We start from the raw sequence: 27,870 nt of genomic DNA on the forward strand, positions 1-27,870 counted from the left end.
TGAAGTACACCCTAGCCCTATTTTAGTATTCTTATTTGAAACAGGGTCTCATTAAGTTACTGAGGACCTCGACAAATTGCTGAGGCTGGCCTCAAACCTGTAATCCTCCTGTCTCTTCCTCCCAAGTACTGGGATTACAGGAGATTACAAGTGTGCACCACCACACAGGCTAATGGGGGGTGGGGAGGAGAGGTGGCACTGGGTGTTGAAAGCAGGGGTGTTTTATCTCTGAGCTATACTCGGAGTCCTCTTTTATTTTCTTTTCAATGTGTGTGTGTGTGTGTGTGTGTGTGTGTGTGTGGTACTGGGGTGGAGCCCAGGGGCTTTTCTACCTTGAGGCTATACTCTCAGACCTATACTTTATTTGGAAACAGAGTCTCACTAAGTTGCTGAGAGCCTCACTAAGTACCTGAGACTGTATTCGAACTTGTGCGATCCTCCTGTCTCAGCCTCCGAAGTGCTGGGATTACAAGCGTGCGCCACCACGCCAGGCTTTCTTTTCCATTTTAAGACAGGGCTTCACAGGCCGGGTGTGGTGGCGCATGCTTTTAATCCCCGCGCTTGGGAGGCTGAGACAGGAGGATCGCACAGGTTCGAAGCCAGCCTCAGCTACTGAGTGAGGCTCTCAGCAACTTAGTGAGACCCTGTTTCCAAATAAAATATATTTTAAAAAAAGGTCTTGGAGTATAGCCCGGAGGTAGAAAGCCTCTGGGTTCCACCCCCAGTACCACCAAAATAAATAAATAAATAAATAAATAAATAAATAAATAAATAAAACAGGGCTTCACAACTGGACCTGGTAATGCACATCTGTAATTCCAGTGCTTGGGAGGCTGAGACAGGAGAATCATAGACTCAAATCTAGCCTTAACCAGACCCTGTTTCCAAACAAGAACTAAAATGGGCTGAAGGAGTAGCTCAGAGGTAGAATGCCCCTGGGTTTAATGCCTAGCACCACAGAATAAATAAATAAATAAATAAATGAATAAATAAATAAATAAAAATAAAGCAGGGTCTCACTAAGTTGCTGAGACTGGCCTCGAACCTGAAATCCTCCTCCTCTGCCTCCCAAGTACTGGGATTACAAGCCTGCACCACCACAACAGGCTCCTGGCCTGCTTTTTCACACAGCTTTTGAGACTGGTTGGGGATGGTTGCCATAGAGATGGCCGGGAGGACAGTTCCAGAGCTGCGAGTGGGGGTGGGGATGGAGCAGGACACCCCCCATCAACAGTTGGTCAGGGCCGCCTCGGGGAGACCAGGGAAGGACCTGCGGCCTCAGGCTCCAGGGACCACCACGGGGCTGCTCAACCTTCTGTCAAGAATTTCCCAGGTGAGGGAGGCAGCCTGGCAGGGACTCCCGCAGCCCAGGGCAGGCCGGGACCCAGGGAGGCTGTAGAGACACCACAGAGATCCAGGTGACAGATGGGAAACCCTAGAGGATTGGGGTGAAGAGGGACGGTGGAGAGTTTGGAGACCGCTAGGGGAGTAGGGTTTCAGAAAAGAAAATTAGTTTCTTCTGCTTTGGCTAGAGCAAGTCCAGAGCCCCAAGGGAAGAACTGTCCTTTTTAAAGTTTTATTTTCTCTGTGTGTGTGTGTGTGTGTGTGTGTGTGTGTGTGCGCGCGCGCGTGCGCACGTGTGTGCTATTGGAGACTGAACCCAGAGTCGTTCTGTCTCTGAGCTACATCCCCAGACCTATTTTATTTTTTTATTTTGAAAAAAGAGTCTCTCACTAAGTCACTGAAAGCCTCATTAAGTTGCTGAGGTTGTCCTCAAACGGTGATCCTTGGGTCTCAGCCTCCCAAGGACTGAGATTACATGTGTGATCACACCCAGCTCTGTCCTTTCTTTCTTTCTTTTTTTTTTTTTTTTTTTTTTTTTTAGTGGAGTCTGGGGATGGAACCCAGGGGCATTCAACCCCTGAGCTACACCCCCTACCCTATTTTTTATTCTTTATTTTGAAACAGGGTCTCGCTGAGTTGCAAAGGGCCTCACTAAGTAGCTGAGGCTGTCCGCGAACCGCGATCCTCCGGTCTCAGCCTCCCGAGTGCTGGGATGACAAGCGTGCCCACCGCGCCCGGCAGCTCTGTCCTTTTTTTGTACATTTAGAAAATTCTTTAAACGGAGTGTGGTAGCGTTTTCTTGGAATCCCAGTCCTTGGGAGGCTGAGATAGGAGGATTGCAGGTTCAAGGTCAGCTTCAGCTGCTTTGTGAGATTGTCTGCAAGTTAGTGAGAGCCTGTTTCAAAATAAAGACTAAAGTATAGGGCTGCACATAGTTCGGAGGTAGAATGCCCCTGAGTTTAATCCCCAGTACTGCAAATTAATTAATTAATTAATTAAAAAGAAAGAGTCTTTATGAGCGGGCACAGTGGCACATGCCAGTAACCTCAGTACTTCTCACTAAGCTGCAGAGGGCCTCGCTAAGTAGCTGAGGCTGGCTGTGAATGGGCGACCCTCCTGTCAGCCTCCCAAGGGCTGGGATTGCAAGCGTTTGCCATCTACACGCTGTGGGGTGATGTAATCACGGCAATTAGCATTTCCATCTCCTTAAACATTTCTCATCTCTGTTGGGTCACTCTGAACTCCTCCCCAGCAGCAGAGTGCAGTGGTGAGGAATCTGGGCTCTGGAGACCGATCCAACATGCGCAGGGCCTGGCTCCCCAGCTTGCGGGCTGTGGGGCCTCCGCTCTTGGACCTCTCTGAGCCTGTGTTTTGCAATATGAGTGACAGGTTGATTGCTATGCGTGATGGAGCCTCTGCCTGCTGTTGGGCTCTGGGGAAAGTTAAGCGTGTCTGAGTCCTGAGCACAGGGCAGGTGCTCAGACGGGTGGCTGTGCCTGTTTTATTATGAAGCATGGTGGTAGTGACCATTCTGTTGCGGTGGTAAAGGAGGGCCTGGGTGCACAGAGAGGAGGCCCTGGGGAGGCGTGGAGGGGTCCTGGAGCCTGCTCAGAGCTGGCCTCCCCTCCTGTCCCCGCCCAGGGGAGCCTGGGGAGTGGTGACAGTACGCAGAGACAGGGCCAGCTGCAGAGGTCTCAGAGCGCAGGGCAGAGGGCAAAGAAGGACCGCAGGCCCCAGGAGCAGAACAAGAACGAACATGGCTCTGCTGAGGAAGAGGAGTAAGTGCTGGGGATGGGCCGGGAGGGGCCGGGGCCGGGAGGACGGCGCCCCTCACCTGCTGTCTCCCCTCCAGTGCCTCTCCCACTCCTCGGAAGCCCTCCTTCCCATTCCAGTGGGCCTGGGAGAGCTTCGTCACAGATGGCCAGGCAAGCTCCCCCACAGCCCTGGGCCACCAAGCCCTGCCCTTCCCTCCAGGGCCCCCCCAGACCAAGCCCAGGCGCAAGTCCACGGCCAGAGTCCCAGAGTCCCTTGGCTTCTGCCAGAAGATGGAGGCGCAAAATCTGGAGCATCTGGGGGCCTGGGGTGGCACCCCCTTTTCAGCCGGCAAATGGGAGAACCAAGGTCTGGGGCCATCTGGCAAGTGTGGCCTCTGGAGACCCAAGAAGGGGTCAGACTCGGGATCAGAGTCCGAGGAGGCAGCGGCGCTGGAAGGTCCCGGTGCTGAGGAGGCCGAGAGGGGCCCGGGGCCGGGGGACCTGCCTCAGATCCCCAGGAGGGGCTTGATGTTCGAGGAGGATCTGTTCTCAGAGGAGGCTGAACAGTGGGACCACAGCGCCCCCCACAGGAAGAAAGGCGGCTCTTGGAAAAAAGGACCAAATTCTGGCGAAGAGACCTCTGAGGATGGGGATCTTGGAGCAGCCAGCCTGGGGAGCAGCTCCAGCCCCAGCCACTTTGGAGGGCCGCAGAGTGGGAAGTCGAGGGCCAAGGAGCCGGAGGGGCCCTGGGACCTGGAGAAGCTGTACAGGCTGTTAGACCAAGACCTGGATTGTGGTGAGTGGGGCTTGAGCAAGGTGTGGGTGTGATAGAAGCTAGGGAGAGCGGGCCGGAGCCCGAGACCTGGGCCACAGTTCAGAAGGGGCTGCGCTGGGCCCTGTACTGCTGGGCTCGCTGGGAGAGAGGGTTTCCCTGACTTGGTCCACTGTGGACAGGCTCCCCAAAACAGTCCTGGAAGTCTTTGCGAGCTGCTGCCCAAGCCGCCAACCGCAGCGGGAAGGCCTATGTCGCGGGAGATGACGAATCTTTCCTGTCTTCCAGCTTCTCTAACCGCACCTTCTGCAAACGACAGGAGGCCACCAGGTGAGGGGGGAGGGCAGCCAGGGTGTCCGGAGAGGAGCTGGCCTTGCAGATGCTTGTCAGGCCACACCCCTCACTCCTTTATTCATCCTTTCCTCAGTCTTCCTGACCATCTGCTCATCTGATGGCCCATCCTCCACCTCTCTTCCTATAGCATCCACGCACCCATCCACCTCTGTCTGCTTGGTCAGCTGTCTGCTGACACAAACCAGTTTCTGTTCATTCCTACCTCTTCGTCTATCCACCCATCAGCCCAGTACCGGATTCACAAAACATGCATTGAGGTCCTCAAGATATAAAGATAAGCTGGAACCCGGCGTGGTGGCACATGCTTGTAATCCCAGTATTCCCAGCATTTGGGAGGCCGAGACAGGAGGATCGCGGTTCGCAGACAGCTTCGGCTACTACTTAGTGAGGCCCTTTGCAATTCAGTGAGACCCTGTTTCAAAATAAAGTATAAAAAATAGGGCTGGGGGTGTAGCTTGGAGGTAGAATGCCCCTGGGTTCCATCCCCAGTACCCAAAAGAAAAACAAAAACACAAAAAAAAACAACAAACAAAAACAAAAACAAAAAGATATGCTGGGTACAGTGGTACACATCTTGAATCCCAGTGCTTGGGAAGCTGAGACAAGGAAAATTGCAGGTTCGAAGCCACCCTCAGCAACTTAGTGAGGCCCTGTTTCTTTCTTTTTTTTTTTTTTTTTTTTTTTTTTTTTGCGGTACTGGGGGTGGAACCCAGGGGCTTTCTACCTCCAGGCTATACTCCCAGACCTATTTTTTTAGACTTTATTTTGAAACAGGGTCTCACTATGTTCTGAGAGCCTCACTAAGTAGCTGAGGCTGGCTTCGAACCTGCGCGATCCTCCTGTCTCAGCCACCCAAGCGCGGGGCCCGGCTGAGGCCCTGTTTCAAAATGAAATCTAGCCGGGCGTGGTGGCGCACGCTTGTAATCCCCGCGCTTGGGAGGCAGAGACAGGAGGATCGCGCAGGTTCGAAGCCAGCCGCGAGCGCTGGTTTAGGAGACCCTGTTTCCAAATAAAAATGTAAAAATAGGTCTGGGAGTGTAGTCCGGAGATAGAAGGGCTTCTAGGAACCCCAGTACCACAAAAAAAAAAAAAAAAGAAATCTAAAATAAAATAGGGCTGGGGGTGTGGCTCAGAGGTAGAAAAGTCCTGGGCTCAACTCCCAGTTCCCTCAAAAAAGATATGAAGATAAAATGATTTAAAGACTTGACCTAGCCAGCAGAAGCTCAAGGTCTGGAAGAGGGGACAGCCAGGCAATTATGGCAGAGCGGTTAGACTTGGGTTTGAAAATTTCTACACTTGGGCTCGAAAAAGAGACCATGAGAACCAGGTCTGGAATGGTGGCACATGCTGGGAATCCCAGTACTTGGGAGGCTGAGACAGGAAGATCACAGGCCAGCCTCAGCTCCTTAGTAAGGTTTTCATCAACTTAGTGAGACCCTGTTTCAAAAATAAATAATAAAAAGTAAGGCTGGGAGTGTAGGCTGGAGGTTGAAGGCCCCTGAGTTCAATCCTCAGTACCACACATACACAAAAAAAGATCGACCATGGGGGACCAGGTATGGTGGTGCAAGCCTGTAATCCCAGTACTTGGGAGTAATCCCAGTACTTGGGAGGCTGAGACAGGAGGATTGTAGGTATGAGACCAGTCTCAACAAGTTAATGAGGCCTTTGAAAATTTAATGAAACTGCTTTTAAAAAATAGGGCTGGAGGGAATGGTGGCACACGCTTGTAATCCCCACACTTGGGAGGCGGAGACAGGAGGATCATGCAGGTTCGAAGCCAGCCGCGCTGGCGTAAGAGACCCTGTTTCCAAATAAAAATATAAAATAGGTCTGGGAGTGTAGCCCGGAGGTAGAAGGGTTTCCAGGAACCCCAGTACCACCACTAAAAAAATAAAAAATAAAAAATAAAAAAACAGACTGGGGGTGTCGCTCAGAGGTAGAATGCCCCTGGGCTTTATCTCCAGTACTGCAAAAGAAAGGAAGGAAGAAAGAAAGAATAAAATAGGGCTGGAGAGATTTAGCTTGGAGGTAGAATGGTCCTGGGTTCAATTCCCCACATCACACACACAAAAGAAATCTCAGTGATTTTCAAGCATATGATACGTTGTATGTGTTTGTGTGTATGTGAGACACACACATACAGCACAGGTGCGTGTGCGTGCGCGCGCGTGCACACACACACACACACACACACACACACACACACACACACACACGGGACAGAAAGCGGGGGCATTCTATCTCTGAGCGACACTCCCAGCCTTATTTATTTATTTACTTATTTATTTGGTGGTACCAAGGATTGAACCCCGGGTCATTCTACCTCCCCAGTCCTATTTTGTTGTTGTTTTTTAAATTTTATTTTGAAACGGATTCTTGCTATGTTGATGAGAGTCTCACTACTTGCTGAGGCTGCCTATTTTTGTTGCCCTTTGCAACTCAGTGAGACCTTGCTTCAAAAAATAAAGAATAAAAAATAGGGCTGGGGGTGTAGCTCAGAGGTAAAATGCCCCTGGGTTCCATCCCCAGTACTGCAAAAAAAGTCATGGAATTTTTTTTTTTTTTTCCGGCTCTGGGGATGGAAGACAGGGGCATTCTACCTCCGAGCTACACACGCTGCCCTATTTTTTATTCTTTATCTTGAAACAGGGTATCACTAAGTTGCAGAGGGCCTCACTAAGTAGCTGAGGCTGTCTGCAAACCACAATCCTCAAGTCTCAGGCTCCCAAATGCTGGGATTACAAGCGTGCACCACCATGCCCGACTGTCATGGGAATTTGGGGTTTTTTTTTTTTGTGTGTGTGTGGTACTGGGGGTGGAACCCAGGGGCTTTTCTACCTCCGGGCTACACTTCCAGGCCTATTTTATATTTTATTTGAAAACAGGGTCTCACTAAACTGCCGAGAGCCTCACTAAGCTGCTGAGGCTGGCTTCGAACCTGTACAATCCTCTTGTCTCAGCCTCCCAAGCGCGGGGATTACAAGCGTGCGCCACCATGCCTGGCTATCATGGAAATTTTGAATGAGATTGCATTGGATCTGATTGCTTTGAGAAGTGTGGGCAGTTAACATCTGATAGGGGAGGAATGTTTCAGGTCTGTCTAGCTGCCATCTCTTCAATCATCCACACTAGTCACCTGTCTGTTCCATACATCAATCCCTTCAGCATTTTGTTACTTCCTCGTTCTTTCATCCATCCGCCTGTCCATCCCACCAAATGTGTCCAAACCCCTAGTCATTCTCCTAAATCTCACAGACTAGGAATCTAGAAGATTCCTAGAGAAGAGCCAGGTGCGTTCCCGGCGTGCTAGAGGTCGCGGGCTGAGCTCAGAGCGCCTCCTGAGGCTGGGCCTGGAAGTGCAGAGCTGGGTCTCACTGCTTCAGGGTAGGGAAAGGCTCGAGCCAGGCGGGAGAACCTCACAGATGCAGCCTCCCTCACGCCCCACCTCCACGACAAATCGACAAATCGTTCCCCAGGCCCCCCACCCCTCAGCTCTCCTTGAGGCTCCCTGTGACTTTCGCCCTCTCCCTCCCCTTCCCTGTCCCTGCCCAGAAGCCTGCTGCAGAGCTGGGAGCGGCAGCAGCTGGAGGACCAGCAAGAGGCCCAGCTGCGCAAGGCCCGGTTGCACCGGGTCCAGCAACAGGTGGCCCGCTGCCTGGCGGCCTACACACCCCGAGGCAGCCGGGGGCCCGGAGCCTCCCAGCGCAAGCTCGAGGAGCTGAGGTAGAAGCTGGGCCTTGGGGATTAAGGGGGAGGCAGGGAGGCTCAGACAGGAGGATCCAGGGTCAAAGCCAGCCTCAGAACTTAGGCCCTCTGCAACTTAGTGAGACCCTGTTTCTAAATAAAATCAGGCTGGGGGATGTAGCTTAGAGGTACAGTACCTCTGGATTTAATCCACAGTGCCACACACACACACAAAAGAAGGAATCAGGGCCAAACTGGGAATGGGATGGCTTTGTAAAGGCGAGGTCACAGGACTTTATGTTATAGTCCTTAGAACAAGCGGGCTCTGTACTGAGATGGTCTGTCTGGTCCACGGGTGTCTTCCCAGAGGCTCTTCTCCCCCACAGGCGCCAGCAGCAGGAGCGCTGCGCTGAGTACCAGGCGGAGTTGCAGGGCATCCGGCACCGGGTGCAAGCCCGCCCATTCCTGTTCCAGCAGGCCATGCAGGTGAAGGCCAGCACCCGAGGAAGCAGCCAGCCACCCCGAGAACGGGGCCTGCCGAGTGGGGAGGGAAGCAGCCAGGTGGGATCCCTGGGCTGCTGCCCCCTCCCTGGAAGCCCTGAGACCCCCTTAGTAACCAGCCCCGATTCCAGGCCGAACAGCAGGAACCCCTGTCTCCCCCTCAGGCCAATGCCCGGCTCACCGTGACCCGGCACTTCTCCCAGGTGCTGTCGGCACTCGGAGTGGACGAGGAACAGCTGCTGGCTGAGGCGGGAAAGGGGGACACAGTGGGACCCTCCAGGAAACCCAGGTGAGGCCGTCTGGCCGGCCACGGACTGGCTCTGTACAGCTGCTGTGGAAAGACACCAACACCAGCCTCTGGGCCCTGCAGTGTCCCCTCCCGGAACCCAGGACGGTGGCCAGGGTTACTGTTCCCACTTCCCAGTAAGGAAACGGAGGGCCTGGGGGGCAGGGCTCAAGGACACAGGAGTGCATGCGCAGCTGAGCCAGCTGGGCACCCTGCGACACACCGAGTCCCCACCAGGCACCCTGTCCCTGACACTGAGAGTAACGTAGCAGAGAGCAGGGGTTGGAGGCCCACCTTACAGTGAGGAGAATGAGAGCCGAGGAGGGGGAGTCACTGGCCAGGACACTCAACGAGCCAGCACAGGACCTGGGTCTGAACCCACAGGGTCCGTGGTCTCCTCGGCCTGGGTGGGGGGCTGCGGAGTCCACTGGCCCCCATCTTTGCCTTCAAGGAGCCACAGGTCAAAGGGGGTGAAACCGGAGTCCTCTTCTGAGAGCCCCCCAAAGACAGGACCCAGTGGCAGCCAGCCCAACAGGCACTCCTCCCCCAGCCTGGACAGAGCCCAGTTCCCAAGATGAAGATTAAAGGCTTTATGGCAAATACACTGGGGGATTTCTGGGGCTTGGGGAGGGGCTGGGGCTTGGGAAGAGGTGGCAAGTGGGTGGCGCAGGTTTAGCTCTGTCCCACATCCTCAGGGGGTCTGGCTCTCCTGCTCCCCCCACCACTCCTCGGCTCATGAGGAGATCCATCTTGCAGTGCGCACACTTGTAATCCCGTAATCCCAGTACTTTGGAGGCTGAGACAGGAGGATCACAGGTTTGAATCCAGTCTCAACTACTTAGCAAGGACCTCCACAAATTAGACCTTGTTTCAAAATAAAGAATAAAGCCGGACATGGTGGTTCACGCTTGTAATCCCAGTGCTTGGGAGGCTGAGACAGGAGGATGGCACAGGTTCAAAGCCAGCCTCAGCTACTTAGTGAGGCCCTCAGCAGCTTAGCGAGACCCTGATTCCAAATAAAGTATAAAATAGGTCTGGGAGTGTAGGCTGGAGGTAGAAAAGCCCCTGGGTTCCACCCCCAGTACCACCAAAATAATAATAATAATAATAATAATAATAATAATAATAATAATAAAAATAGGTCTGGGGATGTAGCTTGAAGGTAGGATGTCCCTGGGTTCTGTCCCCAGTACCACACACACACACACACACATACACCAGCTAAAGCTTCGAGGTCCTGTCTCCAACATATACAACATATATGCTGAACCTAGAAATTCCAGAGTGAAAAGGACAGAATGGTCCTTGTCTTCGAGGACCCCCAGTGAGGGGAGGGAGCCTTTAAAGGGTCACATACCATACACCCTACCATGCTGAGATGGGCCACCAGAGGGCCTGAAGATCGAGAGTGGGCGATGGCAGGGATTGTGTGGACTGGGTGTTTTGGTTCCTGGGGGTTGAACCCAGGGGTAATTTACCTCCAAGCTACACCATCAGCCCTGTCTTATTTTTATTTTGAAACAGTGCCTTACAAGGTTGATGAGAGTCTCACTACTTGCTGAGGTTGTCTTAGCCTCTCAAATACTGGGATTACAAACGTGTGCCACCAGCCTGGCTTCAACTGGGCTTTCAAGTCTTTTTTTTTTGGTGGTACTGGGGGTAGAACCCAGAGGCTTTCTACCTCCGGGCTATACTCCCAGACCTATTTTATATTTTATTTGGAAACAGGGTCTCACTAAGTTGCTGAGAGCCTCATTAAGTAGCTGAGGCTGGCTTCAAACCTGTGCAATTCTCCTGTCTCAGCCTCCCAAGTGCGGGGATTACAAGCATGCGCCACCACGCCTGGCTCATCAAGTCTTTACATTTATTGCTGCTGGAGATTGAACTCTGGGGCATTCTATCTCTAAGCTAGACCCCCAGCCCTATTTAACAATTATTTTTTGTTACTGGGGATTGAACCTAGGGGATTGAACCTAGGGACAATCTATCTCCAAGGTATACCCCCAGCCCTATTTTTGTGTATGTTTGTGTGTGTGCGTGTGCGTGCGTGTGTGTGTGTGTAGCTATACCCTCAGCCGGATTTTTTATTATTTATTTAGGGTATCACTAAGTTGTGAAGGCCTCATTAAGTAGCTGAGGCTGGCCTTGATCTGCCAGTCTCCTGTCTCAGTCTCCCAAGCACTGAGATTACAACCATGCCCCATCACACCTGGCATTTAATTTCATTTTTTGTTACTCGGGATGGACCTCGGGGGCATTCAACCTCTGAGCTACACCTCCAGCCCGTTTTATTTTTTATTTTGAAACAGAGTCTCGCTAAATTGCTGAGGCTGCCCTCAAACCTTCTATCTCAGCTTCCCAAAGTCAGAGATTACAGGGATGCGCCACCGCACCTGGCCAAATCCCAGTAATATAAAACCAAAGCCCTTCTCGAGGGGGGGGGCAAAAGTAGGAAAAAGGAAAAAAAAATGCACAGAGATGCCAAACTTTGCACTCAAGTTCTGAGGTCCACAGCTGCTCTCCTGGGGCGCCTCTGCAGTTTACAGAGCGCAAGTTTACAAAACCCAACCCAGGGTACGAGAGAATGTGCGAGGGCGGCGCTAGCCGACAGCACTGGTTACCGGGGTTCTGAGGCTGGGTTATGGAGCTGAGGAATCTCCGAAAGAGGAAAAGATGCTGTATCATTCGACAGAGTCTCTCGAGTCGTAGACGCCCACTAGGGAGGAAAGAGAAGCTCTAATAAGCACCGGGTGGCAGAGGTCGAGCCAGGTCCTCACACCTCGGGGATACAGCGCACCCCAGAGGCTAAGCCACTTCCGCTCGGAAGCGCGCACGCGCAGAAGCCACTGCCCCTTAGGAGGCTGCACATGCGCAGTCGAGCTCCGAGCCCGGCCTTCCCATGAGCCTCCAGGGCAGACTGGCGCAGCGAACGACGGAAGCAGCCGCTCTCGACTTCCGGCAACAAGACCGCGGCTGCCCGGCGACCCGGAAGTGTTCCCATTTTGCGTCGTCGGGGCTCCGCGGCGGCTCGACTCCAAGCGGACGAGCCACCATGGGGTCGTCGAAGAAGCACCGCGGAGAGAAAGAGACGGCCGGGACCACAGCGGCGACCGGCACCGGCAGCTCCACCGAGCCGCCGCCGCGGCATCGGGAGCACAAAAAACACAAGCACCGAAGCAGCGGCGGGGGCAGCAGCGGCGGCGAACGAAGGAAGCGGAGCCGGGAGCGTGGTGGCGAGCGCGGGAGCGGGCGGCGCGGGGCGGAGGCCGAGACCCGCAGCGGCACGCACGGGCGGGAGCGCAGCCAGGCCGAGCCCTCCGAGCGGCGCGTGAAGCGGGAGAAGCGTGATGACGGCTACGAGGCCGGTGAGGGCGGCGCCTGCGCAGCGGACGGCGGGGCCCGGAGCGCGGGCCGGGGGTGCAGGCTGACCCCGGAGCTGGCCCGGGGCAGGTTAAAGAGGCTTTAAAAAGCTGGGCGTGGTGATGCACGCCTGTAGTCCAAGTACCGTGGAGGCTGAGACTGGAGGATCGCAGGTTCAAGGACAGCTTCAACTAGTAGCGAGACTCTCATCAGCCTAATGAGACCCTGTTTCCAAGTAAAAATGTAATTGGACTGGGGTGTAGAATGGCCCTGAGTTCTATCCCCAGCGCCACAAAATACAAATTAGTTAATTAAATAAAGGGTCTTACTACGGTTGTTTGGTAGGAAAGGTTGACTTCTTAGCTTGAACTCCAGGAAGACGAAGGTCTTCAGTTTTCCCAGCTGTTGGGCATATCGTAGGCTTCTAAATAAATGTTGAGCGAATAAATGAATGAATGAGTGAATGGATGGATGAATGGATGAAGTGATACCAGCCTGTGCAGAGGCAAGAGAAAACCTGGTATTAGGCTAGTCGTGTAAAATCATGGTAGAGACTAAGGCTGGAATCTGAGTACATAGCACCCTGCGCTTATCTGTCCATGATAGGAGCCATAGACTTGAGATGTGGAGTGAGAATTCTTTTGTAAAAATTACTGCATTGGGAATTTGGCCATAGATAGAGGCTCAGAAGTCAGGAAGCCTTAAAACTGACCAGGTGAGGGTCAGTGGCAGCCTACACCGAGGCAGCAGCAGAGGGGTGGACACAGTGAAGAGCTGTTTGGAGGAGGAATCAATGGAATTTGGATGCAGTTCAAAGGAGAAGAAGAAATGGAGAATGACTTCTTGAATATTGGGTTTATTATCTAGGTGAACGATAGTATCCTATGTTGAAATTGAGAAGCTTTGGGTGTGATGGCATAGGCCTGTAATCCCAGTACTTGGGAGGCTGAGACAGGAGTTTTGCAGTGTGTGTGTGTATTTGTGTGTGTGCATGTGCGTGCATATTGAACCCAAGAGCATTCTACCTTCAGGCTATAGCCCCCAGCCTTCTTTTTATTCTTTTGAGTCAGGGTCTTGGTAAGTTGCAGGGGTCCTCACTAAATAGCTGAGGCTGGCTGTGAACCTGTGATCCTCCTGTCAGCCTTCCAAGTACTGGGATTATAAGTGTGTGCCATCACGCCTGGCTCTGTTTTTATTTTTTATTATATTATTATTATTATTTTATTTTTATTATTATTATTACAGGTCTGGGGATGGAACCCAGGGGCATTTGACCTCCAAGCTACATCCCCTTCCCAATTGTTTTATTCTTTATTTTGAAATAGGGTCTCATTAAGTTGCGGAGGGCCTCACTAAGTAGCTGAGGCTGTCAGTGAACCACAGTCCTCCAGGATCAACCTCCCAAATGCTGGGATTACAAGCCACCTGGCTCTCTGCTTTTATTTTGAAACAGTGTCTCACTAAATTGATGAGAGTCTCACTGCTTGCTGAGGCTGTCCTCGAACCTGTGATTCTCTTGTCTCAGCCTCACAAGTACTGGGATTACAAGTGTGTGCCACCATGCCCCTCTAGGATTGCAGGTTTGAGGTCACTCTTAGCAATTTAGCGAGGCCCTCCTTCAGCAACTTAGTGAGACTGTATTTCAATATAAAAAGACCTGGGGTGAAGCCAGGAGTGGTGGCACATGCCTGTAATCCCTGCACTTGGGAAGCTCAGACAGGAGGATCGCAGGTCAGAGGACAGCCCCAACAAGTAGTGAGACTCATCAACCTAGGGAGACTGTGTTTCCAAATAAGAAATAAAATCAGGCAGGGGTTGTAGTTCAAAGGTAGCATGCCTCTGGGTTCATTCCCCAGTACCACAAAAATAAATAAATAAATGGAAAGAGAAAAAAAGAGAAGTAGACTCAAGGCAGAGTAAGGATCATTCAGTTTGGAAAGTGTTGATTGATGTGTATGGAGAAACCCAGGATGTGGACTAAATAGAGTGATTTGGAATTTATGAATATTTCGGTGTCTGGTGGAGCCCTCTGAGAGCGTGTGGAGTGGGAGACTAGGGGAAAGAAGAGAATTTGAGAGATGCTAAGAGATGAGTAGTGGGTAGAGGAAGGTGCTGCCCCAACCAAACAGGGCAGAATAGCCCATAGGCAGGAGAACCGGAGACCCTGGGGTGTAGGGTCTGTGGGAGGAGAATGCTGTTAGAAGGAGGGAGTAATCAACAGTGTCACACACTACAGGAGTTTGAACAAAACTAGAATGAGAGCTGGTCATGGTGGCGCGCGCTTGTAATCCCAGCTTTTGGGAGGGGATCCCAGGTTCACGAACAGCCTCAGCTACTTAGTGAGGCCCTTTGCAACTCAGTGAGACCCTGTTTCAAAATAAGGAATCAAAAATAGGGCTGGCGGTTTAATAAAAAATCAGAAGTAGATTGCCCCTGGGTTCCATCCCCACTACCACAAAAACAATAAAAACAAGTCTGTCGGATTTGGAAATAAGGCTGGTGACCTCGGAGAGAGCCTGGAGAGGTGGGTGTGGGTCCAGGCAGAGGGAGGAACCTCTGGGATTACCGAGAAGGAAGGTGGTAGGATGGTAATGCAGAAAAGAATGTTCTCATGGTGGTGGCTGGTAGAGGGAGCACCCTCTCATGGTGTCCAGCCTCTGTTGTGTTCGGTGAAGTTATGAATCGAGGAGGTTGAGAACGCTTATTCACGGATGTCTTCCACATCCAGCACAGACAGAATAGGCACCAGTGTTTCTCGGCTGCACCAATCACACAGGACAGTCATGCTGCAAACACCATCCCTGATGTGTGGGGAGATACACCTGGAAAAGATGGTTGAGCTGTAGAGTTTCGTATTTTATTTTTGTGTATTTTTATTTATTTTTTTGTGGTACTGGGGCTTTCTACCTCCGGGCTACACTCCAAGACCTATTTTATATTTTATTTGGAAACAAGGTTTCACTAAGTTGCTGAGAGCCTCACTAAGTAGCCGAGGCTGGCTTTGAACCTGTGTGATCCTCCTGTCTCAGCCTCCCAAGCGCAAGCGCGCACCACCACGCCCACTCAGAGCAGCTAATTCTGATCAATAATCAGGGCTTCTCGAAGGAGGTGGCCTTTGACATTTGCACTTGAGTAGGATTTTGTTGATGAGAGCAAGACAGCCAGGTGAGGTGCCGCATGCCTGTTACCCTAGTACTCGGGGCTGAAGCAGGATCACGGGTTCGAGGGCAGCCTTAGCAAGTACTGAGACTTCATCAACCTAACGAGACCCTGTTTCCAAATAAGAAATATAATTGGTCTGGGGGTGTAGCTTGATGATAGCATGCCTCTGGGTTCAATTTCCAGTACCACAAAAAATAAATTAGGGCTGGGTGTAACTTGGAGATAGAATGCCTCTGGGTTTATCCCCAGCACAACAAAAGGAGACTGGAGAGGACAGTTTGGGCTGAGGGTAGAATGTATAGAAGCGGAGGGCAAAGCGAGGGTGCAGAACATTGCGCGTGGGTCAGGAGAGGAGGCAGCATGGTGGATGGAGCTGTGGGTAGACTGCTGGGGAGCTTGGGGAGGGAGAGGCCTCTGTGTTCTGGTGTTGCGCTTGGCCCCGGTGCCGGTGAGGGGCCCTCATTATTGACCCTGCCCCTAGTGCCGCTGGTGCTGGCTTCTTGCCGTGTGTTCAGCCCTGAACCATGTTTCTTCTTGTTTTAGCTGCCAGCTCCAAAACGGGCTCAGGAGACGCCTCGTCCCTCAGCGTCGAGGAGACCAAGTGAGTGCCGCCTCCCGGCTTCTCCTCTGGGGAGGCGCATGGGAGGCCTTCTCACGCCACAGTGGGCCAGTTGGAGTCGGATGGGCCACACAAATCAGCTCAGGCGACCACTGAGTTACTCCAAAGGGAGTAAGAGCAAGCGGGAGGGTGGCACTGAGCAGCCTGGGCCACGTCCCTGCCGGGCGGCAGTGCCTTTGTGAGTTCTAGGCCGCGCTCAGAGCCGTGCTCAGCAGCCGGGAACACTCGTTTGCACCTTGCGCGGCTCCAGAAATGCACGTGATGCCCCGTTTCCTGTGGGAGGTGGTGTTTTGTTTTTGTGGTGCTGGTGTTGAACCCAGGTCCTCAAACATGCTAGGCAAGTGCTCTGCCACTGAGCTGCACCTCCAGCCTGCTACCCCATTTCTTTGGTAGCCCCTAACACTTGTTTTTCTTGTCTTCAGTAAACTCCGGGCAAAGCTGGGGCTGAAACCCTTGGAGGTCAGTGCTGTCAAGAAAGGTGAGTGTGGCGCTGGGTTGGGGCCAGGGAGGCCTCCGGGGGGAGAGAAGCCAGCGAAAGTGGTCTTTCTTTGAAGAAAGTGGGGTTAAGCACAAGGCGGCACCACTCCCGTCTCACGTGTGTGTTGGCCAGAGGGCGCACAGTCCTCCCTGTCACCGTGGGCATCTGGCATGGGCTGCTGTGCTCGGCTGTGGCAGCCTCACTCTGGCAGCTTGAGAGATGTGCACAGTTGCTGTAAGCTGTGCAAGTGTTGGTTCATTTTATATAAAATAAGCCAAGCATAGTGGTGCACGCTTGTGATCCCAGTACTTGAGAGGCTGAGATAGGAGGGTCGCAGGTTCGTGGCCAGCCTCAGCTACTTAGTGAGGCCCTCTGCAATTTAGTGAGACCCTGTTTCAAATAAAGGATAAAAATGTCGAGCTGGGGGTGTAGCCCAGAGATGGAATGCTCCTGGGTTCCATCCCCAAGACACACACACACACACACACACACACACACACACACACTCCCTCCCTCCCTCCCTCCCTCCCTCCCTCCCTCCCTCCCTCCCGAGGAGCTTTGGAATCATCAGGTTCTGTCATGGTGTGTGGAGTGACGGGGTGTAGAGAGGGAAGTGAAGGCTCTCCCCTCTCCTGGCCCCCTGAGCTGGAAGGGGCAGCGTGAGTGGCTCCCTCCACTTCTTGCCAGCCATGGGCAGCCAGGCATAGCCTCACGTCTGGGCCTCCCTTCCAGAGGCAGGCACCAAGGAGGAGCCCGTGGCAGCCGATGTCATCAACCCTATGGCCATACGACAGCGAGAGGAGCTACGAGAGAAGCTAGCGGCTGCCAAGGAAAAGCGCCTGCTAAACCAAAAGCTGGGGTGAGTGGGTCCCGGCCAGGGAGGCCAGAGGAGGCTGCTGTCCTCGCCTCCTCGTGTGTCAGGTGAGCGTGGGTCCTGCCCCCCCCCCCGACATCACTTTCATCCCTGTTCAGGAAGGTGAAGACCCTGGGGGAGGACGACCCCTGGCTGGACGATACAGCAGCCTGGATCGAGAGGAGCCGGCAACTGCAGAAGGAAAAGGACTTGGCAGAGAAGAGGGTGAGCGCCCGGGCGCTGGGTGGTTGCCGGGCCTCTGGGGCTGCCCGGGTGGCGAGGCCGAGCCTGGCCCTCACCTCGGGAGGTGAGCCGGCCCGCAGCTTGTCTACAAGCCCTGCCCCTTCACTCCCGCGTGGTAGAGTCCTCAGTGTTTCCTGGGGATGCTGAATGGGCAGAGGTCACAGGCCAGCCTGCCTTGTTCCGCAGGCCAAGCTGCTGGAGGAGATGGACCAGGAGTTTGGTGTCAGCACTCTGGTGGAGGAGGAGTTTGGGCAGAGGCGGCAGGTGACGCGGCGCGGCTGAGAAGGGTGGGCGGGCGCTGCAGCTGTGCGTCATCCCAGGGTGGGGCGGGTCGCGGCTCCTGACCCCGCTGGACCTTTCCCCTTAGGACCTGTATAGTGCCCGGGACCTGCAGGGCCTCACTGTGGAGCACGCCATTGATTCCTTCCGAGAAGGGGAGACGCTGATCCTCACCCTTAAGGACAAAGGTGGGTTGAGCGGGGCGCTCGGGTGGTGCCAGGCGCCGGCGACTCGAGCGCAGGGGGACTGGCCGCTGTCTCTGCCGGTCCCTAGGCGTGCTGCAGGAGGAGGAGGACGTGCTGGTGAACGTGAACCTGGTAGATAAGGAGCGCGCGGAGAAGAATGTGGAGCTGCGGAAGAAGAAGCCGGACTACCTTCCCTACGCGGAGGACGAGAGCACGGATGACTTGGCCCAGGCACGCGGCGGGGTGGGGTGTGTGGGGTGCGGGGTGCGTGGGGCCCAGGCCGCTGAGGGCGCAGTGGCTCTGGGTCTGGCCTGGGTCTCAACCTGCACCTCTTACTGCAGCAAAAGCCTCGCTCCATCCTGGCCAAATATGATGAAGAGCTGGAGGGCGAGCGGCCGCACTCTTTCCGCCTGGACCAGGGCGGCATGGCCGACGGCCTGCGGGAGCGCGAGCTGGAAGAGATCCGGGCCAAGCTGCGGCTGCAGGCGCAGTCCCTGAGCTCGGTGGGGCCCCGGCTGGCCTCTGAGTACCTCACTCCCGAGGAGATGGTGAGCCCGCTGCGCGCTGGGATGGCTTGTGCCCCAGGGGAGGCTCTGGGTGTGGAGGATCGGGGACTGTTGAGTTCGTGTTCTGGCGCTGCCCCACAGGCAGCCTGTGCCTTGGGTGAGCTGTGTAGTCGCCCGGGGTGCCCATCTGGAGTGGCAACGGCAGCAGCCGCTCCCTGAGGCTGAGTGAGGAGCTGGTGACTTCATAGGCACACGTGGGTTTGCACTTGCGGGGACCGCCCGGCTAAGGGGGGAGTCTGGAGCCTCGTGCCAGGTTCGCAGGCCTGCTGTCCCACTTAGCGCCGTGCCGCCTCAGGCAGGCTCTTGCGCTCTCTGTCCTCGGCTCCCTCTGCTCGTAGTGGGAAGATAACAGCACTTGGCTTGTGTCGCGTGTTTCGCAAGTGCTGGGGGCAGAGCTTGGCACAGAAGAGAACTACAGATGCGCTTGTGCCGAGGCCCATGCGTGGTGGCCTGTCTGCCTCTCCTCATACCTCTCCTCCCCTCAGGTCACCTTTAAAAAGACCAAGCGGAGGGTGAAGAAAATCCGCAAGAAGGAGAAGGAGGTGATGATGCGGGCAGATGACCTGCTGCCTCTTGGGGACCAGACCCAAGATGGGGACTTTGGCTCCAGGTGGGCTGGGCACAATGGTGAGTGGGGCGGGCGGGCCGGCCCCGGGTGGGCCGTGCTCACTGCCCACTGGCCCTTCTAGGCTGCGGGGCCGGGGTCGGCGCCGAGTACCTGAAGCGGAGGAGGCTGCCCCAGAGGAAGAGGAGAAGGAGCCTGTGGTCCAGCTCCCGCCGTCAGATGACACCCGCGTGGAGAACATGGACATTAGCGACGAGGGTGAGGGTGGGGGCCGGCCGCAGGGTTGGCGGGTCTGGAGTCAGCAGTTGGCGTGAGCAGGCATCCTGTGTCCCCCCAGAGGACGGAGGCGCTCTGCCACCAGGGTCCCCGGGGGTGCTGGAGGAGGACGAGGCCGAGCTGGAGCTGCAGAAGCAACTGGAGAAGGGGCGCCGGCTGCGGCAGCTGCGGCAGCTGCGGGACAGCGGGGAGAAGGTGCGGCCGGGCACCGCGGGCTGCCTGCGGCGACTGTCCTGTGAGCACAGGACAGAGGGAGCCGGCAGGGGGTTCGGCTGGCGGAGTGACCAGAGGAGGGCCGGTGTGGGCTATGGGGATGGCTTACTGCACCGGGAGGGTGCATGGGTTCCCGGGTCTCTGTGGCATCACCCCAGAAACTTCCGGGTCTGCCCACAGCTGCTCCCTCCCCCAGGTGGTGGAGATTGTGAAGAAGTTGGAGTCTCGCCAGCGGGGCTGGGAGGAGGAGGAGGATCCTGAGCGGAAGGGGGCCATCGTGTTCAATGCCACCTCAGAGTTCTGCCGCACCCTGGGGGAGATTCCCACCTACGGGCTGGCCGGCAACCGCGAGGAACAGGAGGAGCTCATGGTGGGATTGTGGGCCGCGGGCCCCCGGGGGCCATGCTCGGGTGGTGGGCTGGGGGGCCACCCAGGCTCACCCTGACCTCTGCCCCAGGACTTTGAGCGGGACGAGGAGCGCTCCATCAATGGCGGCTCCGAGTCAGACGGGGAGAACATCGGCTGGAGCACCGTCAACCTGGATGAGGAGAAGCAGCAGCAGGACGTGAGGATGGCGGCACCTGGCGGTGGGGAGCGGCGGGGCGGGGGGGACTGGCAGCCGCTCATGCCCCGTGTGCCATCCCCAGTTCTCTGCCTCCTCCACCACCATCCTGGACGAGGAGCCCATCGTGAACAGAGGGCTGGCCGCCGCCTTGCTCCTGTGCCAGAACAAAGGTGCGGCTGGGTGTGGGGGCTGGCCGTGGCTCCCGTGCTGGAGGACGCATCCTGGGCCCCTCTGCCGCCCCCTCGCAGGCCCAGTGTCACGAGCTCCTCCCCTGGCCCGGGGCAGTCAGCAGCATCTGTCCTCCGTGTGCCTTCAAGGCTCTGTCCTTGGGAAGGAGTGGGGCGAGACCCTGCCATTGGACCCCAGCACTGCCGTTTCCTTGGTGATGGGCTGGTTTATCTGCGGAATGGGCCCAACTCCCTACCTCCCTCAGCCAGGCTTGAGGTCCTGTGCAAGGGGTGGGTCTCATGGTCCCTCTGTCCCCAGGGCTGCTGGAGACCACAGTGCAGAAGGTGGCCCGCGTGAAGGCCCCCAACAAGTCTCTGCCCTCCGCTGTGTATTGCATCGAGGACAAGATGTGAGTGGTGGGGTTGGCACGGGGCGGATCTGGGAACACGGAGGAGTGGAGGGGGGCTCACGCTGAGCCCCTCTGTCGTGGTCCAGGGCCATTGATGACAAGTACAGCCGGCGGGAGGAATACCGCGGCTTCACCCAGGACTTCAAGGAAAAGGACGGCTACAAACCCGACGTCAAGATTGAGTACGTGGATGAAACAGGCCGGAAACTCACACCCAAGGAGGTGAGCGGGCGACCGGGCTGGGGAGAGGCCGGGCCCATCCTCCCCTGCCAGGTGGATTCGTGGAAGTGGCGCAGTGCTGCTCGTTGGCTGGGGTCTGGGATGTGCAGAGCTGCTGTGCCTCAGTCCTCTGGTGGGCACGGCCCAGCGGTCCCCCGCAGGCCAGCAGGACAGTGCCTCTGTCCACGTGCTGTGGCGTGAGCTACTGCCCTGGGGCAGCCCAAGCTCCCTGTGGCGGTCCTCCCCCGCCACCATCTGAGCGCTACCCCATGTAGCGGGTTTCACTCCAGATCTCCAGAGATGAGCTGTGAGCACATCTGTCCCAGCCCGCCGTTTCCCTGGTGATGGGCTGGTTTCTGTTTTCTTTATCTGTGACATGGCCCCCCACACCATGTCCCTTGGCCAGGCTGTGAGGGTCCTGTGGCACCGGCTCCCTTGCCTCCCTCCTCAGGCCTGGCTCTGGGTTGGGGTCGTCCCTGGGTGCGGTGGCCCTGCCTCGCCCATTGCCCTCCAGCCTGCTCCATGCTTGCCCCAGGCTTTCCGGCAGCTGTCCCACCGCTTCCATGGGAAGGGCTCGGGCAAGATGAAGACCGAGCGGCGGATGAAGAAGCTGGATGAGGAGGCGGTGGGTGCTCGCGGGCTTTCATCCTTGGGTGCTGGGTGGCTGGGCCGTGTCCCCTGCCCTGTGCTGACTGGCCCCTGCCCACAGCTCCTGAAGAAGATGAGCTCCAGCGACACGCCCCTGGGCACCGTGGCTCTGCTGCAGGAGAAGCAGAAGGCCCAGAAGACCCCGTACATTGTGCTCAGCGGCAGCGGCAAGAGCATGAACGCGTGAGTGGGGCGCAGCGGGCGGGGCTGGGCGGGGGCGCTGGTCGCTCTCCAGCCTCACGAGGCCTCTTCCTTCTCCCTGCAGGAACACCATCACCAAGTGAAGCCACCTCCCTCCTGAGCCCCGCCCCAACTTTAATGTTAAATAAAGGTCCCCCTTATTTTTTCCTCCCTGGTCATGGTGAGATTCCAGGGCTAGAGCCAGGAGGAGGGCAGGCGGGCCACGTGCCACTCAGTTCCTGAACTCTGAGCCCAGGTCCGTGGTGTGTGCGGCCAGACCACCTCTGCCTCACGGAAGTGCGTAGGAGTCTGCCAGCTCCTTCCTGCATCGCCGCCCTCACCTGGAGTTCAGAGGGGAGCAGCATGGGACAGACCCTGACCCGTGAGGCTGAGTATGGCCCTCAGCCAGTTGAGACCCAGCCATCAGGCGGCACAGATAATAGTGGCGCTGAAGGTGGAGAACTAGCCCGGACCTCAAAGACATCCTGCACGCAGCCAGGGCCAGCCAGCCACCGAGAAGCCAGGCCCAGCAAGGCTGCACAGGTCTGCGGCGGCGTGCCTGCCAGGCCTCCTAGGCGGAGCTGCTTCCTGTGTCCAGGGCCACCAAGGTGCGGCCCTGGAATCCCCTGGTTAGACTGCAGGGCGGGCAGGGCCGGAGTCTGTAGGGCGCAGGTGCCACTGCCTGGCCCACTCGAGCCTGCCACGGGGGGAGGGCCCTGTGCTGCTACACCAGGAAGGTGGGATTCTGGGAGCGAGCTTTGCCTGGGGGGCCAGAGCCCACCAGGCGCAGGGAAGCCCTGCACTGAGGAAAGGGGACGTGGCCGCCTGGAGTCAGAGTCCCTGCCCCAGTGCACTCCCAGGTACATTCCAGTTGGCTCACACAGTTTAAGATAGAATGAAACCAAAAATTAGTTGAAGGAAATGGTAACTTTGAAAAGGAATCTTGGGTGGTGCATGCTTGTATCCTAGTGCTTAGGAGTCTGAGACAGGAGGATCTCAGTTTGTGGCCAGCCTCAGCAACTCAGGCCATCTGCAACTTAGTGAGACTCTGTTTCAAAATAAAAGAATAAAAAGTGATGGGAATGTAGCCCAGAGGCAGAAGCGCCTGCAGTTCCATTCTCAGTACCCCCAAAAAACCCTTGGAGTGGGAAGACTGTAAGGGACCCAGTTGCCTTAAAATAAACTATTGGTGTTGGACAACAGTGTGTGCGGCAGACGGCAAAGACTTTTCCCTTTAGCTTTTGGGTGTTACCCTTCAGGATGGGTGCCTGTGGGGTGTGCTTGGTGGGTCTAGGATTGGGGTGTCACCATTTCTCAAAAACCTGTGTGGTGCTTCCATGTCTGGGACAGTCGGTCATTGCTGCTGTCGAAGCTCATCCCACACTTGGCAGGAAACCGCCCAGTAGCCGTCACCACCACTGTCACAGCTGGAGCCAGCTGAGGCCTGGTCCAGAACCAAGATGGCCCCAGTGAAAAACTGAAGTGTTAGCCCAGGAGGCTTCCTGGACAGACTGGTGAGCCAGAGAATAGGAAGGCTGGACACCCCAGGGGCCTCTGGGTGCTGCTGGGTGCCCCCTGCAGCCTACGGCCTCTGTCCCCAGGCCAGAACTCACTCTACTCTGGAGTATTCCAGCCGGCTCCCTAGGCTGCGCCTGCCCGCATGCCTAGCAAGTGGGAGGGGCACTGGAGACCACCCCGAGCGGGCAGGACCAGGTGGGGCAGGAGAGCCTTGCTGCTCAGTGTTGGGCAAGGCCAGCATACTTCCTGTGGCCTAGGCGCCTTGGTATGCTTGAAATGTTTCTATCATAAGACTTTAAACTGGGCATGGTGGCACAAACCTGTAATCCCCGTACTTGGGAGGCTGAGACAGCACTGACCACTGGTTAGAGGCCAGCCTCAGCAACTTAGCAAGACTTTTTTTTTTTTTTTTTTTAAGGTACTGGGGATGGAACCCAGGGACATTCTACCTCTGAGCTACAGCTCCAGCCCTATTTTTATTTTGAAACAGGGTTTCACTGAGTTGCAAAGGGCCTAAGTAGATGAGGCTGTGTGCGAACCGGATCCTGTCTCAACCTTCCAAATGCTGAGATTACAAGCATGTCACCACATCCGGCCCGAGTCAGACTTCTTTTTTTTTGTGGGTCTGGTAATGGAACCCAAAGGTATTTGACCTCCGAGCTATACCCTCTGCCCAATTTTTTATTCTTTATTTTTATTTATTTATTTTTTGGTGGTACTGGGGTTCCTGGAAGCCCTTCTACCTCTGGGCTACACTCCCAGACCTACTTTTACATTTTTTTATTTGGAAACAGGGTCTCCTAAACCAGTGCATGTGGCTGGCTTTGAACCTGCACGATCCTACAGTCTCTGCCTCCCAAGTGCTGGGATTACAAGCGTGCGCCACCACGCCCGGCCTATACTTTATTTTGAAACGGTCTCACTGAGTTGCGAAGGGCCTAAGTAGCTGAGGCTGTCCGCAAATCGCGATCCGCCAGTCTCAGCCTCCCAAATGCCGGGATGAAAGGCATGCACCAGCACGCCCGGCTAGAACTTCTGAGGGGAACTCAGTTGGTTGCGGATGCTGCGGCCAGCCCCTGCACCTCACACTGAAGACTGAGGGCGTTCCCCAGCCCTCCCTGAGCCCCCACCACAAACACTATAAATGCTGGCAGGGAGGGCTTGTTGCGGACATTTCTGATAATGCCTTAGTGAATGAACTCCCTGGGGATGTGGCGCTTGCTACCAGTCACAGCCCCCCCTCCAAACACCCCCACTTTCCTTCCAGGTCCCGACTGCAAAATCAGAGTGATTTGATCATGCTGGGACCGGCCAGCTGCAGGCTTTTTCCAGCAGCCCTTGAACATTTCCAGGCTTTGGTTCAGTGTTTTGTGCTGAAAGCCCCTGGCCCCTGCGAGGAGCCAAGTTCCTTAAACCCGCCTGGGCATTCCTCCCTGACCTCCGCAGCCCCCTTGTCGTGGCAGGCAGGCCTGGCTGGTGTCCCCGTCTCTCACCGCCTGTCCTGGATCTGCAGCAGTGCTCCGAGAGCAAGTTCCGTGAGAAGTGTCTTTGGCTGCCCACCCAGTGCACCTTGCTGCTTTTCTGAAATCCCACTTGGATTTGGAAGGTTTGGGGCACTCCCTTGTCGGGAGTCCCCTGCTGCCTCTTTTGGAACGACTGCAGCCGAGGGTTCAGCAGAATGAAACCGTGCAGGCACCCACCAGAGCTGAATTGCTGCTGGGGCATTTGGCTCTCTGACCTGCCAGAGGTTGCTGTTCCCTTGGGTAATTGTTAGAGGTTTTCGGGTCTAGAGCAAGGTGCTGACTTGCCAGGTGTGCTTACAGCGACCCCTGCTGGTAGTTTCTCTAAATGTCTGAATACAGAGCCAGAAAGGGCTTGGGCCATATTCCCCCAGGTCAGGCGGTTGAACCGGTGCTCATCCAAGTTACTAAAAGAAGGTAATGCCCAAGGCTGGGAGTGGTGGCTCAGGCTTGTAATCTCAGCATTTGGGAGGCGGAGACTGGAGGATCACAGTTTGCGGACAGCCTCAGCTACTTAGCGAGGCCCTTGGCAACTCTGTGAGACCGTTTCAAAATCAAAAAAGGGGAGCCGGGCAAGGTGGCACATGCTTGTAATCTCAGCATTTGGGAGGCTGAGAGAGGAGAATCTCGGTTCATGGCCAGCCTCAGCTATTACTTAGTGAGGCCCTTTGCAACTCAGTGAGACTGTTTCAAAGTAAAGAATAAAAGATGGGGCTGGGGGTATAGCTTGGAGGTAGATGCCCCTGGGTTCCATCCCCGGTACCAAAAGAAGAAAAAAAAGGAAAAGTGATGCCCATTCTGTCAACAGCCTGGACTGGCTAGTAACAAAGGTGCTGGGACGCTCATGGTGAACGAGGAAGGGTTGTATAACACAGTGGACATTTTAGCATCATCAGCATCTATCAAAACCACTCAGAGCCCCGGGCATGGTGGCACACGCTTGTAATCCCAGCATTCAGGAGGCTGAGACCGGAGGATTGTGGTTTGTAGACAGCCTCAGCTACTTATTGAGGCCCTGTGTAATCAGTGAGACCCTATTTCAAAATAAAGAATAAAAAATAGTGCAGGGGGTGTAACTTGAAGGTCGAATGCCCGTGGGTTCTGTCCCCAGACCCCCCCCCCCACACACACACACACAAAATAGAGCTGGGGATGGAGCTCAGAGCTAGACTGCCCCTGGCTTGAACTCCAGCACCCCCCCCCACACACACACACACTAACTTTTTGGGCAAAGTGCCCTGTATATTTGAATTACTTGGGACTTCTAAGTTGTAAATGACAAAACCAAACTCAGAAGCAAACAAGGCTCACTGTCCTTGGGTCTAGAGCAGTGCTTTCCAGCAGAGCTGATCAGAGGCCAGCACGATTTCTCGGGGCTCTCTGTCTGTCATCCCTGTTCCCTGTGGATTAGCCCCCCTCCCCCAGGTCGTCTTTGCAGGAAGCCCCACCTTATGCAGGGACCTCGTAAACCGAGTCCCTTGATCCCCGTATTTCAAGGCAGGCTGGTCTTGCTCGGGTCACTTGGCCAGTGCTAGGGAAAACAGAATGAGGCACACCCAAATGGTGCAATGTGTTTTCCATAAAATGGAGATATTCTGTTACCAAAATAAATATAAAAAAATAAATCAGGGTAAGGGGTATGGACTAGAACCAAACAATATATGTCTTTATATATTATATATACTCTTTATATATTATATATATATATACTCTTTATATATTATATATACTTTTTTTGATAACTTTGCAAAACTATTTTTGTATTCCCCTTTTCCTTCTGTTTCTTTGGGTTTATCTGCTCATTTCTAGTTTCTTAAAGTTATGTAGCTAGCTAATTTGTTTCCTAATATATTTTAGGCTGTACTTTTCTCCTTAAGTACTTAATTGTCCTGACTTTATAGTGTTTTTTTTTTTTTTTTGTACTGGGGATCAAACGTCGGGGGATTCTACCTCTGAACTATACCCCCAGCCCTATTTCATTTTGTGTGGTATTGGGGATTAAACCCAGGAGCATTATACTTCTGAGCTATACCCCCAATCCTATTTTATTATTTTGAAACGGTCTCATTAAGTTGATAAAGTCTCACTACTTGCCGAGGCTGAAGTTGAACCTATGATCTCCCATCTCAGCCTCCTAAATACTGGGATTACAGGTGTGTACCACCGCACATAGCTTATTTTTATATTAAAACAGGGTCTCGCTAGGTTGATGGTCTTACTACTTGCTGAGGCTGTCCTTGAACTTGCAATCCTCCTGTCTCAGCCTCCCAAATAGTGGGATTACAAGTATGTACCACCACACATGGTTCATAGATGGACTTTTTATAAACAAGCTCTACCAAACTCTAAAGAAATAAAAACCTGTACTATGAATTGTTTTAAGCCTAAAGATTCAATGTCTCCAAACTCATCCCTCAAAGATAGCATAATGCTGGTAGCAAAATGCAGTAAGGAGCTCATCTGTGTGGGTGTGTTACTGGAAATTGAACCCAGGGGCATTCTACCTCTGAGCTATACCCAAGTCCTATTTTTTAAATTTTATTTTGAAACAGAGTCTCACTACGTTAACTAGAGTCTCACTACTTGCTGGCTGGCCCTGAACCTGCAATCCTCCTGTCTCAGCCTCACAAGTGTTGGGGCCCCAGAAGGAGCCCACTTAGAAAGCGAGCGGTGGTCTAGCCTAAGCAACATAGAAAACCAGCTCCCTTTCCTCATGAAAATTTCCCAGGGCTTGGGAGGCTGAGACCGGATTACAGTTTGTGGCCAGCCTCAGCTACTCAGGCCCTCCACAACATAGCGAGCCCCATTTCAAAATAAAGAATTAAAAAAAATAGGGCTCGGAGTATAGCTGGAAGGTAGAATGCCCCTGGGTTCAACCCCCTAGTTTCAAAGAAAACACGAAGCCTGAGGCAGAATTGAAAGTCTGAGACCGTCTCCCATCCAAGTACTAACCAGGCTGAACCCTGCTTAACTCAGAGGAGACCGGCGTGTTCAGGGTGGTATGCTCGTAGACAGGTCCTGTCTCAAAATAAAAGGGCCGGGCGCTCTGGAGTGGAGTGCCAGCTCTCATGCATGAGGCTCTGGGTTCGATCTCCACTACCACCACCACAACAGAAAGGGTCATGAGACAGCCAACATCTTCAAGG

General features: G+C 54.6%; 2 protein-coding genes across 2 annotated transcripts; both read left to right on the top strand.

The window, feature by feature from the left end:
• Positions 1–1,150: 1,150 nt before the first annotated feature.
• On the top strand, positions 1,151–9,276 carry TSGA10IP (testis specific 10 interacting protein; the record flags this gene model as incomplete). The annotated part of the gene is made up of 8 exons (XM_080693224.1): positions 1,151–1,333; positions 2,986–3,122; positions 3,197–3,894; positions 4,053–4,200; positions 7,780–7,950; positions 8,298–8,397; positions 8,577–8,701; positions 9,150–9,276. 8 exons carry the CDS (start codon positions 1,151–1,153, stop codon positions 9,274–9,276), a joined length of 1,689 nt encoding a protein of 562 aa, XP_080549350.1.
• A 2,474-nt stretch (positions 9,277–11,750) lies between these two features.
• On the top strand, positions 11,751–21,790 carry SART1 (spliceosome associated factor 1, recruiter of U4/U6.U5 tri-snRNP; the record flags this gene model as incomplete). The annotated part of the gene is made up of 20 exons (XM_080693262.1): positions 11,751–12,063; positions 15,764–15,821; positions 16,262–16,317; positions 17,050–17,176; positions 17,290–17,395; positions 17,600–17,677; positions 17,781–17,880; positions 17,966–18,108; positions 18,219–18,425; positions 18,929–19,053; positions 19,133–19,266; positions 19,346–19,479; positions 19,694–19,867; positions 19,955–20,062; positions 20,145–20,232; positions 20,549–20,639; positions 20,726–20,861; positions 21,394–21,483; positions 21,568–21,689; positions 21,772–21,790. 20 exons carry the CDS (start codon positions 11,751–11,753, stop codon positions 21,788–21,790), a joined length of 2,409 nt encoding a protein of 802 aa, XP_080549388.1.
• Between the last annotated feature and the right edge of the window lie 6,080 nt (positions 21,791–27,870).

This window comes from Muscardinus avellanarius (genome assembly GCF_963383645.1).
Source record: "Muscardinus avellanarius genome assembly, chromosome: 1".
Classification (NCBI taxonomy): Eukaryota; Metazoa; Chordata; class Mammalia; order Rodentia; family Gliridae; genus Muscardinus; species Muscardinus avellanarius.